Source organism: Fukomys damarensis, unplaced genomic scaffold (genome assembly GCF_012274545.1).
Source record: "Fukomys damarensis isolate Sample0158 unplaced genomic scaffold, DMR_v1.0_HiC HiC_scaffold_23, whole genome shotgun sequence".
Lineage (NCBI taxonomy): Eukaryota > Metazoa > Chordata > Mammalia > Rodentia > Bathyergidae > Fukomys > Fukomys damarensis.
The window spans coordinates 61,643,804-61,659,810 of record NW_022900935.1 but is presented as its reverse complement, the minus strand read 5'-3'; the positions used below and the strand labels follow the sequence as shown (position 1 = coordinate 61,659,810).

Below are 16,007 nucleotides of genomic sequence, written 5' to 3'. Positions count from 1 at the left end.
GCCGCCATGGAGACTCGCCGCTTCCGCTTCCGGCGCGCGCGAACTTTATTGAGAACTCAAGCGCGGACAGCGGCAGTGCGCAGACGCAGGCCGCCTAGTTTGGGGTTCGCGCCGACTCGGTACCTCTCCACCTGGGGCCGGCTAGCCTTGGAGGCCCCACTGGAGGGTGAGTGCGCCCAGGGCCCTCGTGCCACGGGGCTGCCCCACTCGTCAAGCTGGACTTGATGAGTTGTGTTAGACTTGTGCAACGTACCCGTGGTGCTACCTTTATAGGGCCGTGTCACTGGCCAGCAAGATGCACAGATCCTTGGAAAGCTCTCACCAGACTTGGGACTGTGTGTGTGTGTGTGTGTGTGTGTGTGCGCGCGCGCACATTTTTCACCTTCGCGCCAGCACCTACAGCTCTAGGGCACAGAGGAATGACGCACCTGGCACCCTCTTGTGCCCCATACCCGACGAGCCCTGGCCCCTGGGAATGCACAGTTCTGTGCTAAATAAGCTGGAGACGTATTCAGATCCTTGGAAAGCTCTCACCAGACTTGGGACTGTGTGTGTGTGTGTGTGTGTGTGTGTGTGTGTGTGTGTGTGTGTGTGTGTGCGCGCATTTTTCACCTTCGCGCCAGCACCTACAGCTCTAGGACACAAAGTGGCCTGAACACATCTCTGTGAGAGGAATGACGCACCTGGCACCCTCTTGTGCCCCATACCCGACCAGCCCTGGCCCCTGGGAATGCACAGTTCTGTGCTAAATAAGCTGGAGACGTACATGCCTGTAAACAAAAACATTTTGTACAGGTCACTTTTAAAAGGGCGGGGCCAGGGATGTAGCCCTACAGTAGAGGACTTGCCTAGCACGCAGGAGGCCCTGGTTCTGTACCCAGCACGAAAAAGGAAAAGGAAAACCTTGTATTCTGACAGGCAGAAGAGATGAACTCTGTTCTGTATTCCTGGCTGGCTCACATAAGCTGGGACTTGAAAACTGGAAAAGCTGTAAAATATAATCATCCTACTCCTCCCAGGGGTGTTGTGAGGTTAAAATGATATGGTCCCACTGAAAACAACATTCTGAATTCCATATCCACCAAGTTACCCTAAGGAAATTAATTACACATCGTCCCTACAAGAATGTTCATGTCAGCATTTTTCATGATCTCAAAACTGGAAGCAGCTCCACAGGGTTAAATAAACAGTGGTACACAGACGTATTAGAAGTCCTGAACCTCCACAAAAAATGATGTTTTAGAAGAATGTCTCATGACATTACATATAAAAGCCAAATTACTAGTCAGTGCCTGGGTGCACTCCCGTAATTACAGCACTCTGGGGACAAAGGCAGGAAGATAGCAAGTCCAGCCTGGGCTACATAGTGAGAGGGCATTGTGATGCACACCTGTAATCCCAACGTGCTGCAGGAGAAATGCAAGTTCAAGCCCAACCTGGGCAACTTTGTAAGCCCCCCCACCTCAAAATTAAAAATAAAAAGGGCTGGCTGAGATGTAGCCCAGAGTGAAGGTCCAGATTTCAATGCCCAGTAAGAGACACACACACACACACACACACACACACACACACACACACGCATGCGCACAGAGCCAAATTACTAAAGAATAGTGTGCAGATTATCTCATTTTTGTTAAAAATTAGAATGAGTAATTGGGCATGGTGGCATATACCTGTAATCTCAGCCCTCAGGAGGCTGAGGCAGGAAGATCACCACAGGTTCAAGACCAGCCTGAACTACATGCATAGTAAGAGGGTGTCTCAAAAAAAAAAAAAAATTAGAATAAGTACATGCCGGGCATGGTGGCGCACGTCTATAATCCCAGCACTCAGGAGGCTGAGGCAGGAGGATTGGAGGATCGCTGTGAGTTTGAAACCAGCCTGGTCTACATTGTGAGTTCCAGGTCAGTCTCAACTACATAGTGAGACCCTGTCTCAAAAAACCAACAAAAAAAAAATTAATACAGACAGCAATACACCAACTTTTTTTTTTTTTTGGTACCAAGATTGGACCTAGAGAGTTTAGTCTATATCTCTCAGCCCTTTTTATTTTTTCATTTTGAGAAAGGGTATGGCTAAAGCCCAGCTGGCCTGGAACTTATGATCCTCTTACCTCAGATTCCCTAGTAGCTGAGATTACAAGTGTGCACCACCATGACTGGTTAACATTGATTATTTGATGCTATTTAAGAGTTTCCAAATTGTTTACATCCTATAAATATTTCAGATTGGTTTTAAATTGTCTTTTTTAAGTAGCCAGGTATAGTAGCACACGCCTGTAATTCCAGCACTTGGGAGACTGAGACAGGAGGATCGCCATGAGTTCAAGGCCAGCCTGGGCTACATAGAAAGACCCTGCCTCCTGAGAAAAAAAAAAAAATTGTTTTATTCTAAATTTTTTTTCTTTCAAGTTTACATACTTTTACAAATACTGGGTGGGATTTGATTCAACTCTTCCTAGTTAGAAATGGTGAATCATCGAATTTCCTAACTTCCAGTAACTGAGATGAGACCATCCGTGGCGTGTTCCAGCTCTGCAGGGTGGCTGGCACGTGGCTGAATGGCTGCTCTGTCCCCTTGCATGGTGAGCACCACGTGACCTGTGGGAGCACCCTGATCCTACTGAGCGGAGCTGGAAGCTTCTTTTGACTGTGGTTTACTGCTGCATGAAGAGAGCAGTAAATTCTCCCTGGGAGTTTCCAGTCTACACTGAATTGTAACACAGACAGCTATGTTGACAGCATGACAAGTTAAACCAATAAGTATTTACATCACACACAAACAACAAGGAACAATGATAGCATGATGGTGCGCACCTGGGATCTTAGCACTGAGCAGGCTGAGGCAGGAGCATCATCACGAGTGTGAAGCCAGCCAAGGCTATATAGTGAGTTCATGGCCAGCCTGACCCTGTCACAAAAAAACAAACAAACCCACAAAAAACAACAAAGAATGGCCCAGGCCCTGTGACACCACCAGCCTCTGGTTTTCAGGGCTAGTGTGAAACAGGCAGAGCCATAACTAAGTGAAGTAACCGTGGCCTTGTCCCTGAATACACACATCACAGGTTTCCAAAATTTAGATAATGGCTTTCAGAGGCTGAACTTTCGTTTTTGAGACAAGGTCTCACTGCGTAATCCAGGATGGCCTTGAACTCACCATGTAGCAAAGGCTGGCCTCAAATTCAAGACAATCCTCCTGCCTCAGCCTCCCGAGAGCTGGTATTACAGGCGTGTGCCATAATAACCAGCCATTCTTTGCCAGGAGGTCTCGGTCTCATCTGAGCTGGATGGCAAAGAAGGAGTAGGAGACCAGATGATTGCACATAACACAGTGGCTGAGGGAGCTCCCGGGACACTCCTGATCCCCAAAGCTATGTGGAGGGCTCACTGCCTGGCACAGACCCTCATGCTGGCGGGATTTCTGCATACACATCCTGAGGACCCTGGGGCAGCAGGCGTTGCCCTCTCCGCGGCCTGGTGACTGCGAGGTCCATCTTCCTAGTCCTGCTCATGCTCCTGCCCCCACACCCGCTGCCTCTCTTTCCCAAACAGGAGGTGCCAGGTTGAGAAAGATGGGGCGATAGGACTGATGACAGACACAACGTCTTCCCAAACGGAAAAGGAAACCCATTCTTCAGGAGCAGAGTTGACGTCAGGGACTGGGGGGCCGCTGCTCTGAAGAGCACTCTGCTGTCCCAGGCAGGAAGCACCAGGAAATCCTGAGCCGAGGGCCTGTGCCTCGCTGTCTGTGATTCACTCCATGAACTGAAAACCATGCTCCTCTCCCGGCTGTCTTGGGAGCAAGGGTCTCGCCCAGACATAGAGCTGCTAGCAAATCTGAGAGGAAGACAAAGTGGCCAGTCCCAGCAGCATGCCTAGCACTAGCCACTGGGCCCAGCTCCCAAGCACTTGGGAGGCTGAGGCAGGAGGATTGCTTCAAGTTCAAGGCCAGCCTTGGCTACACAGTGAGTTCAAGCCTCCCTGGACTACATAGTAAGACCCTGTCTCAAAAAACAAAATCAAAGAAAATAATCTGTTTTGTCTTTCTCTACTGAGGCCTTTCATTTCAGATCAACCTAATGAATCCTGCCATAAGACTCTTATTTTGAGTGGGGCCTTTGCAATAAGCTGCATCTCCAGCCCATTGATTGATTGATTGATTGATGGTAGGATCTCATTAAATTGTCCAGGCTGGACTCAAACTTACAATTCTCCTGCTTCAGCCTCCCAGAGTTCTGGGATTACAGATATGCATCATCATACCCAGTTTAGGGTCATGATTTAATAATTATACACGCAGGCATGCGCGTGCGCACACACACACACACACACACACACACACACACACACACTCCTGGGCTCAGTATCTCACATTTGAAATTTCAGCTGCCTGGGAGGCTGAGGCAGGCAGATCAGGATTGAGACCAGCCTGGCAACTTACTTAGACCTTGTCTCAAAATAAAACATAATAAAAAGAGCTAGAAACCAGGCATTATGACTTACACCTCTAATCTCAGCATTCTGGAAGGCTGAGGCAGAAGGTTCAAAAGTTGGAGCTCAGCCTGAACAATTTAGGATTTTTTTTTTTTTTTTTTTTTTTTTTTTACTCAGAATCTTGTGTTTGCGAGGCAGGCAGCAGCACCACTGAGCTACATCCCCAGCCTGACAACTTAGGAATTTAACAAGACTCTCTCAGAACAGAAAATAAAAAAGGGCTGAGGAGGTGCCCGGGATTTAGCTCAGCGGTTCGGTGGCCTGCCTTGCAAGCGCAAGGACCCGAGTTCAATCCCTGGTACCAAACAAAAACAAACAAACAAACAAAAGGGCTGAGGATGTAGCTCAGTGCAAAGGCCCTGGGTTCAATACCTCATATTAAAAAATAATAACAGTTTTTAAAAAGAGGTGTGGCTCAGAGGTAGAGCACTTGCCTAGCAGGTGGGAGGCCCTGCGTTTGATCCCTAACACTGCAAAACTTATAAATAAAAGGGGATGAAGAGGCCGAGCAGCCACCTCCTGCCTTCACAAATGTGGGCCTCTGGGTCCCGGGCTCACCAGCTGTTCTGGGGACCTGCGGCTGGCGGGTAGGGAACAGGGCCTGGACACTAAGGGTGGGGAAACCCACCTTGGGCCTTTGCCCTCCTTTCCGTTCCTGCTCAGTGCCCAGCTCCACCAGCCCGACCTTCTCACCCCTCAAACTCCTTGGAACCTTTTATTTGGCCTCTTTGGGTGCGGGGGGGGGGCTCACATTGTAGTTCAGGCTGCCCTTGAACTCACTATGTAGCCCAAGCTGGTCAAATCTGTGGTGATCCTCCTGCCTCAGCCTCCCAAGGGCCTAGAAGCAACTTCCTAACCCAGAATTTTTATTTTCTGCCTAGGAAAGGAGTTTGTTTTCCTTCTGTTACTCACCACAATCTAATCGCATTTCTTGGTTTAGTGTATTTTTTTTCCCTGTCCCCAGCAGAATGTAACTCCCTAAACCAGGTATAGTGACACACACCTGTAATCCCAACACTCTGGGAGGCAGAGGCAGGAGAATTACAAGTTCAAGCCCAATATAGGCAGGTTAGCCAGATCCTGTACCAAAATAAAAAATAAAATTGCTGATCAGGGCCAGGCATTTCATTTAGCTCAGTGGTTCTGCAGCCTGCCTCACAAGCACAAGGACATAAGTTTGATACCCAGTACCAAAAAAAAAAAAAAAAATGCCGATCAGTCGTGGTGGTGCATGCACACTTGTAATCACAGCCCTTGGGAGGCTGAGGCAGAAGGATCTCTGAGCGTTCGAGACCAGCCTGGGCTACACAGTGAGACCCTGTTTCAAATATGAATAAATGAATATTAATTTAAAATTAAACAAGGTTTCTGGGGATGTAGGTCAGTGTTAAAGTGTCCCTGGGATCCATTCTCAGAAGAAAGTGTGAGAGAGACAGAGACCCGTGTGCTCACCAAGCTCCCAGAGGGGGCTGAGCTCTGGCGGCCCCACCTCTAGGTGAGGAGAGAGACATCAGTTTACTCTCCCACTACTGTCAGGCAACAATGGCTCAGCCTCCTGGGGACCTTTCTGATATGCTGTTTGCAGACCTCCAGGCTGGGGCCCACCTTTAGGGCTGGCTCATGCGAGCCCTTGGTCTTCTCTCACACCTCGGCCCTTTTCTTGCCTTCAGGCTCCCAGGTCTTGCTCCCTGACTAGGCTGGTACCACAGCTCTACCTGGCATCAGGGCAGCCTCTGTTCCCTCCAAGCAGGGGTCGGCACGCTCCCCTCTCCCTCCTGCATCCCTCTTCCTCCCCTTCCGGTCTCTGCAGTCAGGTGCTGGAGGCAGCTGGAACCCAGGGCCTCACACATGCTAGACAAGAGCTCCACCACTGAGCCACACATCTAGCCCTTTTCACTTTGTTTTGAGACAGGGTCTGAGTTGGCTTTTCCTTTCCCTTCCTCTCTCTCTCTCTCTCTCTCTCTCTCTCTCTCTGTTTTTCTTTCTCCAGGGTCTCCTGTAAATTGGCTCCCTACCAGCATCATTCTCATTCTCCTGAAGGGCCAATTAGCAAGTATTTTACCCTGCAAGCCAAATGGTCTTGATGACAACTATTCAACTCAGTGCAAGCGCCAGGAGAATGAGCCTGGCTGTCTTCCTTAGAAGACTTCATTACTGACAGAAGCAGTCTGTAACCCCTATGTACCTGGCGTATTCGCTGCCAGCCCTGGGTGGCCCTAAAACCGGTAGAGATGAGGTCTTCAGGGACCAGGAGCTGGGTCCCTAGGAGATGCAGGCACCCGGAGCAGCTGAAACAAATTTGCTCAGCCCCGAAGCTCAAAATCGGTAACCTCCTGGCAGGGTGGGAGCTGGTCAAGGTCTTCCTTTCAACTTATCGTTGAAACTTGTCAATGTCGAAAACCTTGTCATCAGCAAAACAAAACACCTATTGCTCAATGGCTTCCTGACCACAGAGAAGCCCAGGACTTTCTGGCATTTGATCAACACGAAGCCAGAACCCAAATTTCTGGAAATGCCTCCCGGGCGGAGCATCCTGGTTTGTTTCTCTGTCAACGCGAGGATAAATGCAGCTCTCAGTTTCCGGGGATTCTCAGCCCCTTGTGGTGTGGCCAGCAGCCAGCGCCACCCCAGCGAGGAGCTGCAGGCAGCCCATGGCTGCTTATGTCCCAGGGAATCTCAGGCGCCCAGACCCTGTGAGGATTTGGAGGGCTCCTCTGCAGGACGCCACCGTGCCACCCTGCCATCTCCCTGCCCAGCCCCACCGTGAAGCAGAAGCCAGAGGCACAGGGCTGGCGAGGGCTCTCCTTAGGACCAGTCTGCTTGAGCAGGGGACGAATCCGACAGGCCTGCTCTGATCTCTCCTTCTGGGTCAGGCCTGATTTATTGGCAGTCTCCTGGAATTTAGCAAAGGGGCTCAAAATAAGTCCACAAAAGTCTTGCCCTTTAGCCTAAGACCAGGGGGAGGCCAGGCTGAGCTGTGATGCAACGCAAAGGTCCTGACAGAGGAAGGGAGGGAGGCAGGAGCTGTGCTGAGCTGCCCCTCCGGGCCCCACATGAAGGCCATCAAGGACCCAGAATGTGGCCAAAGTGCCCAGTTTTTCCATAAAAGCCCACATTCAGGTGTGGGGATGAAATTTCCAGATTTTTAATTTCTCAAACATCTTTTTAAGCTGGGTACGGTGATTCATGCCTGTAATTCCAGTCACTTGAGAGGCTGAAGCAGGAGGATTACAAATTCAAGCCCAGCCTGGACAATTTAGTTAGACCCTGTCTCAAAAAACAAAAAAGGTTGATGGCTGTGGCTCCCTGGTAGAGTACCTCTGGGTTCAACCCCCCAGTACAAAGAAAAGTTGGGGATAGGGACGTAGCTCGGTGGCACCGCACCTGCCTGGCAAGTGCAAAGTTCTGAGTTTGATTCCCGGTACCGCAAAAAATGAAAATAACTTGAGAGACTTTTATTGTTTTATTTATTTATTTTTCCCCTGTACCAGGTATCGAACCCAGGACCTTGTGCTTGCCAGGCAGGTGTGGTGCCACTGAGCCAAATCCCCAGCCCTATTGTTTGTTTGTTTGTTTGTTTTTGGTACCTGAGATCAAACTGGGGACCTTGCACTTGTGCTTTTGAGGCAGGCAGTGGAACCACTAAGCTAAATTCCTGGCCCTCCTATTGCTTCATTTACAGTGGTGGGGCTTGAACCCTGGGTCCCCTACCCTTGCACATGCTCCGAAAGTGCCCTAAAATTGAGCTACATTCTCAGCCCCCATTTTTGAGGTGCTGGGGTTTGAACATAGGGCCTTTACACTGCTCTCATTTTGAGACAGGATCTAGGCTGGGATCAAACCTGCAATCCTCTTGCCTCAACCTCCCAGAGTACTGAATCACAGGCGTGAGCACCACATCTAGCCCCTGCCCTCTTTTAAAATTCTGAAAAAAAAATAAAATAAATAAAATAAAATCCTGCGTGGACCAGCCAGTGCACACCTGGGCTGGCTCAGCCTCAGGGCCCACGCTCCTTCGTGAAGGGCTTCTGTGCTGTGAAAGGGGCTGCAGGTGCTACAGGAAGGCAGACAACAGGAGAGCAAAGCCTGGCTCCAGGACTCTGCCTCTCGAGGGATCCACCGGGGCCTTCTCACCTATGTGCAAACAGCATTTCCCACAGCTCTGGAAGCGCCCCACCCACCCCCTGTGGGGCAGGATCCCACCACCTCTGCTCCTTCATCTGCGGCTTTGGCCACAACCCTGATGTGGGGAGCCCAGGCCTTGCAGGTGGGAGGGAGCGGGCAGCAGAGCCCTGGGCACCGGGCCGCAGTGCACCTTCTCTGGGGCAGGCCCTCCCGGCCTGGCCACCTCCAGGTCTCCACTGGCCGGCCTGTGCAACCTGGTGACCAGGAATAGCGGGGTGGGAGGAGGGAGAAGCTCTCCTGGGAAAGCCAGGAGGAGTCAGGGCAGTGTGCCTGGGACCCGGCCTGAGCCCTGCCACCCTCTGGCTGGGAGACGTGGTCCAGGTGAGGTGTCTCGGTCCTCAACTTGCCCTCACCCTTTCTCTGTCACTTCCTAAGGAACCTCCCCCATAGCCTTCCAACAGATCAAGTTGCCCAACTCTGGGAGCTTTTCCTTCTATTTTGCGGTACTGAGGTTTGAACCCTTTGCACTGAACTATACCCTCAGCCCTTCTTTCTTTGCTGGCTTGTTTATTTATTTATTTATTTAGACAGAGTCTCACGATGTAATCCAGGGTTGGCCTCGACTCACTACAATCTTCCTGCCTCAGCCTCCCAAATGCTGGGATTACAGGTGTGAGCCACCACACTCAGCTACTCTGTCTTTTTTATCTCTTATTTTGAGAGGAGGTCTCACTAAATTGCCCAGGTAAGCACTCAAGCTTGAAATCTTCCTGCCTCAGCCTTCCTCAGTACTAGAATTACAGGCAGGCACTACCACAACCAGCTACCTGGGACTTCAGAATGCTCAGCAGAGTCAAGTTCTTTTTTTATTCTTATTTTTACCAGTCCATGTCTGTAGTACATAATGATTACATGCATTGGAGAATTGGTACACAGCACATCTTTTTTCTTTCCCCTTTCCTCTAGCACAGTCAAATTCATCAATGTAGATGTCAATTGTGTGAGAATCTTCCAGAAAGAATCTGAACTCAAATGGGCAAGGTGGCGCACACCTGTAACCCTAGCATTTTGGGAGGCTGAGGTGGAGGATCACAAGTTTGAGTCCAGCCTGGGCAATTTAGTCAAGACTTTGTCTCAAAAGAAAGAAAGACGGGCAGAGGATTTAGCTCAATGGTAACACCGCCTGCCTTGCGAGTGCAAGGTCCTGAGTTCAATTCCTGATATAAAAGGGAGGGGAGGGGAAAGAGAGAGAGAGAGAGAGAGAAGAGAGAAACGCATCTGAGGTATGTGATCAATTAATTTCTGGCACCTAGCTCAATCTCTGACACACAGGAGATGCTCAACAACATCTATTCAAGGAATGAACAATGAACTAATGATTTCATTTGTAAGTGTCACAGGGCTAGAAGTAGACCCAGGCGGCTCTTGCCTCCCCCAGGGAGCTGGGCTGCCACTAGGATTTTGCTCGTGATTTTTGGGTGGGGGGCTTTAGTGGGGTTTTGAGATCCTGGGGATGCACCCTGGGTTAAGAAACAGAACCAGAGGACTGGGAATTGGTTCTGCCACCTGCCCCTCGAGAGCGCAAGGTCCCTGGTACCAAAAAAAGAAAGAAAAAAAAAAAAACAGAACCAGAGCCGGCTACAGTTGTGCACACCTGTAGTCCCCACACTTGGGAGGCTGAGGCAGGTCAAGCGCCGTAGAAGGAAAGGTCACTCTTTAGGTTCCCACCTCTGCTTTTTTTTTGGAACTGGAGATCAAACTCAGGTCCTTGGGCTTCCGAACCACTAAGCTAAATCTCCAGCTCCCACCTCTGTTCTCGATGGAGCTCCAACCCCTCTCCTTCCCATCTACCTCTGCACCACGGGGGCTGACTTGGGACCTCAGGAGCAGAGCATCTATCCTTTTCCCCATTAACTTGCTGAAGCACCAGAGGATGACGGAGTATGTGCCAGTGTGTGCTTCCAGATGAGGGTGGCCGGAGGATGGGGGCTCAGGAGGATGGCTGGGTCCAGCTGTGGGCAGGCTGATGACCCAGGGACCTGGGGTGAGGCGGGGCACATGGCTGAGAGGGGGCAGCCAGCAGCCAGCAGTTGTGGAAGAACCAGCAGATTGCTGCCCATACCTGGCCTCCACCGCTGGGGCCCAGGGCATCCCGGAGGCTCGGCTCCCACACCCGGCTGTACCTCCTCACCCTCCCGGGCTGGACTCTCCTCCTGGGCACTGCCACTTCAAGTGTCGGCACACGGCCAGAGGGTTCACCACAGCTCCGCTTCCCAGAACTGCTCAGCTACCCTGGGGTCCATTCCTTAGGGCAGGGCAGGTACCGCCCAGCAGGGGCTTCTGGGCAAACAGAAACTTTTCCTGCCCCAGCCCCGGACAGAGCAGGCCTTGTTGGTTTAGGGTCAGAAGAGATGACTGGCCGAAACCGGCTGACAGCTGACCACCCCCACTCCCCACCCCCAACGCAGAGCTTGAACCAAACTGGGATTCTTCTCGGATGGGGTGGGAGGGTCCCCCTTCTCCACCCTCTGGGCGCCCTCCTCCAATCGCCCAAAGTCACCTCTGTCAGCCCTCAGCAGGCCCCAGAGGGTGGAGGAACGGCCGGGAGCAGGGGTCCCGGCCAACCCAATCTCCAGAGGGCACCAGGAATCTGAGAAGCCCGTGGGTGAGTGGGTGGGTAAAGTGTTTTCTTTCCCCTCCCCTCCTCAGCAGATTTCTGGGAAATGCCAGAGGCCGGCTGGGCCTGGAATGTCAGGCTTGAAAGGACTCTCCCATTGCCGCAAACCTTTTCATTAGCTCCGCAGCCCCTCCCGGCAAGAACAAAGGCCCGCAAACTGGAACAGCGCTTCCCGACCTCAGGCCATTGTCCCTGCCTCCCCGGCCCGCCCTTTGGGTTTGTCTCGAGCAGGAAAGGGAGAGAGATCAGGGTGGACCTCAGCCCTGGGGGAGCCACAGGTCCTCGCTTGGGCATCTTGGTGAGACGCGAGCCGAGAAGAGGACGAGAAGCTCCCAGCGGAAGGAACCAGATTTTGTTGTCCCTCTCCGTGTGCCCAAGGGGCTGCAGACTGCAGACATGCTTGAGGCAGGGGGACCAGTGTGTGGCCGGCCACCTCCTCCTGCCTGAGGGAGCCCAGGGTCAGCCGAGCAGTGCTGTGGTCTGAGGCCGGTCTTCTCACCCTCGGGCTGCGGATGGGGCCGCCCTGGCAATCTCAGCGCTCTCCCCGGCCAGCCCAAAGAACGGCGCCCGGTGCTCGCCCAGCAGTGCCCGCTTCCGGTGAGCCCTTGGGCTGCCGGGGTTCCTGCCCATCTGTGAGGTTTGGGGAAGCGCGCAGCGCCCGTCATGTGAGTGGAGGCTGAAACCACTCTGTACTTCCCCTGTAGCGTGAGTGATTATCTTTATGACCAAGCAAGCACCTTTGCCTGGAAATGGGGTTCCTACTTCACAGAAGGTCTGTAAAGGGAGCGATTAGGAAAAGGCCGGTCTCCTAAATCTCCAGACGGGAAAACAGTGGGACGGAGCCAAAGGGCCCAACCTGGAAAGCGCTCTTTCCCACCATAGAGCCACTGGGCCCATTGGGGAGCTGAGACGCGGCAGGACCACCTCTGTCCCAGGTCTTGCATCTCTCCACTCCGGTCCTGGCCTGGAAGTGGGTTCCTGGAAATGCACCCTGCATTGCTCCGAGTGTCCCCTCCCACTCCTCCAGCGTGTTTGTCTTCAGATCAGCAGCGAACCACCGGTGGCTTCCCAGAACCCCCTCCCTCCGTCCTATCTGGGTAGCTGTTCCTGAGCCCTGCAGGGAGAAGCCAGAGGCTGCTCCCCAAGAAAGCAGGTTGTGACATGGCACCAGGATGGAAAGCAGACCCAGGGAGCACTTCTATGTACCAGGCTCCAGGATTACAGAGAAAGTAAGTCTCTTTTGTGGAGTCTGAAGCAAGAGGATCATCAGTTCGAGGCCAGCCTGGGTAATTTAATGAGACCTTGACACAGAATGAAAAAATAAAGCCAGGGGCCAGGGAATTTAGCTCAGTGGCACTGCACCTGCCTCTCAAGTGCAAGGTCCTGAGTTTGATCCCCAGTACCAATAAATAAATAAATAAATAAATAAATAAATAAATAAATAAATAAAGCAAGCCAGCTTTAGGGAATTGATTATGTTAAAGTGCGCTGTGATGCCGCCTCACAGGCTGCATTCTCCGGGTACTTCTTGACTCCTAAAATGACCTCATAACCCTTATCTCTGGTTTCCCTCCCCCCAAGGCCACAGTGGTCCAGAGAAGTTGAAACCTGTGTCTGCAGGGCTGGACCCATAAAAGCAACCTGGCCTGTGATAGGTTAGAAGCAGCCCACACCTCATTAATAATCAATAGCTTAGCCCAAAAGTAATAAAAGGACCTGCCCTTGTTTGTTCTTCCGCCCCTTCTACCTCTCTGCTCCTGCTTCCTGAATAAAATCTCCAGTCGGACCTCTGGGGTGTGTGTGTGTGTGTGTGTGTGTGTGTGTGTGGCCTCGTTGTTGAGCGTCTCTGGAAACCTTTCAGCCAGGTCTCCCAGCTACTTGAGAGGCTGAAGCAGGAGGATCTAACATCGAAGGCCAGCCTGGACAATTTAGGGAGATCCTGTCTCAGAATAAGATAAGGATTGGGCTCAGTACCCCCTGGGTTCAATCCTCAGTACCATAAATTAAATAAAGAAATAGATCCAACTTTTGCAGAACTCGGGACCTTGCACTTGCCAGGCAGGCACTGGCACCACTGAACTAAATCTCTGGCCCCTGGAGATCCATCTTGATGGTAGAGCACCTGCCTAGCACATGGGGAGCCCCAGGTTCGATTCCCAGCAACACAGAAAGAGAGCAGGGCAGTGGGGGGAGCATTTTGGTTCGTGTGGAAAGGGCTGCCCAGAAAGTTTCAAGGAAGTGTCCAACAAATCTCAGAGGAAAAACTTAGGCCTGGAGGAAGTGGCACCCCTCAGAGAGCCCCACACATCTGGAAGTCAAGCTGCCTCGAGCAGGGAGGCTGACAGTCCCTGCACTCCCAGGGCACACACTGCTGTGTCTCTCTCCACGGCAAGGGAAACCCCAGGAGAAATTAGAAAGCCAAAGGAAAATGGGTGGCTGGTTCAGGGGTTTGAAGGCCAGCAGCCTCCTGCAGGCACCTTGTGCAGCACTTGTCCACTCCCCCAAACACAGTGGGGTACATCCATGCCCTCGTAGCCCAAGCTGCTTCTCCTCCTCTCTCCAGACCCCTCAGTGCTTTCTAGACAGTGAGAGCTGAGGCTGGGCATATGGCTCAGTAAGAGTTCATGCTCAGCGTGCTTGAGGCCCTCGGCTTCTTGTTTTTCTTGGTTTTTTTTGTTTTGTTTTGTTTTTGTACCAGGGATCAAACTCAGGACCTTGTACTTGTGAGGCAGGTGGCTGCACCACTGAGCTAAATCCCGGGCCCTCAGCTTCTCTATCCAAGTAATTAATGTTTTTTGTGGCTGAGTTTTGCTACATAGTCCAAGCTGGCCTCAAACTCAGAATCTGCCTGCCTCAGCCTCCTAAGTGCCACCAAGAATCAAACTCCAGATCTTTCACTTTTGAGGCAGGTGGCTGGACCACTGAGCTAAATCCCTGGCCCAAGGCTATGTGATTAATCCTTGGTTCAAGAAGACAAAAGAGAACTGGCTGGGCATGGTATTTTATGCTGTCATCCCAGCACTGAGGAGGCTGAGGCAGGAGGATTGCTGTGACTTTGAGACCAGCCTGGGCTACATGGTGAGTTCAGGGCCAGCCTGAACTACAAAGGGGGGAGGGGAGGAAGGGAAAAAGAGAGAGAGAGGAGAAGGAAGGAAAAGAAAAGAAAAAGAAGAGCAGAGTAGAGGAAGGGAGGGGAGGGAGGAAAAAGTCAGTGTGGTGCAGCCTATGGTGAGCCTGTGGCACAGCTGGTGAAGTAAGTTGCCTAACGTCACACAGCTACAGGATGCTATTCCAGAGAGCAGGCCAATCTTCTGAAGCAGTAGGGAACTTGGCCTGGTTTTCTTTTTCTTTTCTTTCTTGTTTTTGTTTTTGTTTTGAGGCAGGGTCTGGAAGTGTAGTTCAGCCTGGCCTCCAACTCATGGCGATCCTCCTGCCTCAGGCTCAGCCTCCTGAATGCTGAGATTACAGGTGTGCACCAGCACACCAAGCTTTTCGTTTGTTTCAATCTTTTTATAGTACAGGAGATTGAACTCAGGGCATTCCCACCAGGCTACATTGCCAGCCCTTTTTAAATTTTGAAGCAAGGCCTCCCTCAATTGCCCATCTGGGCTTGAGCTTGCATCCTCCTGCCTCAGTCTCCCAAAATGCTGGGATTACAGAAACGTGCTACCTCTCTTGGCTTTGGCCACCTTTTACCTCCTGCCCTGCCTTTCTCCATCTTTAGGCCCCACCAGAGCAACCCTGGGAATGCCAGCTGCCCAGCCCCTCCTCTGCTCTTTCGTTGTATTTTTGTTTTGTTTGAGGCAGGGTCTCACCATGTAGCCACAGCTGGCCTGGAATTCACAGAGATTCTCCTGACTCAGCTTCCTGAATGGCTAGAATTACAAACATGCACCATTATCCCTGGCCCTCCTCTACTCTTTCAAATGCCTGCTACCCTCTTGGCCCCACCCTGAGCTGACCTGACCCTACCCCAAATCCCGGCCCTGTGCTGTTGCTGTAGTTTTAGGATTTACCTGTGTCAGAAGAACAAGCCTCTCCAACCAGACTTGGATTCCTGGGCTCCGGGGCTGCTCCCCCCCACTGGCCTCCTGGGACACAGTTGCTACCTCAGCCTCCGTGGCACTCCCCTCTGGGGCATCTGGCTGGTCTTCCCGCAGGGCCTGCCCTGTGCCTGGTGAAGGCAGGCACTCAGTGAGGATTGGGGAACGGATGAATGAATTTGACTTCTATCAGAGCTGTGTAATTTACAAAGCACTTTCCCGGTCCATTAACTCGGGGATATTCCCTGGGAGTCCTCCCTGTCCTCCGCCCAGTAATGCGTGGTCACTGCAGCCGCGGAACTCTCCCGGGTGAGAACCAGAACTCTGACTGCAGTCAGGGAGACTCCGCTGCAGGAGCCAGCAAGCCCTAAGGACAGATCACCACTGTGTTGCCTGGCCCCTGCTCTGCACTCTCCACCTCCAGGCTGTGTTTGTGGATCCAGCCGAACAGAACCATTTCCCCTCTATGTGTGTGGTACCAGGAATTGAGCCCAGGGGCTTCACATCCACAGCCCTTTAAAAATCTTATTTTGGAGCCGGGCATGGTGGTGCGCGCCTGTAATCCCAGCACTCGGGAGGCTGAGGCAGGAGGATCGCTGTGAGTTCCAGACCAGCTTGGGCTACACAGTGAGTTCCAGGTCAGTCCAAACTACATAGTGAGACCCT

General features: G+C 51.9%; 1 protein-coding gene across 1 annotated transcript in view; it reads right to left on the bottom strand.

The window, feature by feature from the left end:
* Positions 1 to 11,928, bottom strand: part of Pgs1 (phosphatidylglycerophosphate synthase 1) — a 49,921-nt gene extending 37,993 nt beyond the window's left edge. Inside the window, exons 1-5 of the mRNA XM_010618732.2 lie at positions 11,798 to 11,928; positions 10,744 to 10,847; positions 8,797 to 8,918; positions 7,259 to 7,390; positions 6,682 to 6,758 (exon numbers count right to left, since the gene is read on the bottom strand). Of these exons, the coding sequence (XP_010617034.1) occupies positions 6,682 to 6,758; positions 7,259 to 7,390; positions 8,797 to 8,918; positions 10,744 to 10,847; positions 11,798 to 11,928 (566 nt within the window). The remainder of the gene's footprint in view (positions 1 to 6,681; positions 6,759 to 7,258; positions 7,391 to 8,796; positions 8,919 to 10,743; positions 10,848 to 11,797) is intronic.
* Positions 11,929 to 16,007: the final 4,079 nt, after the last annotated feature.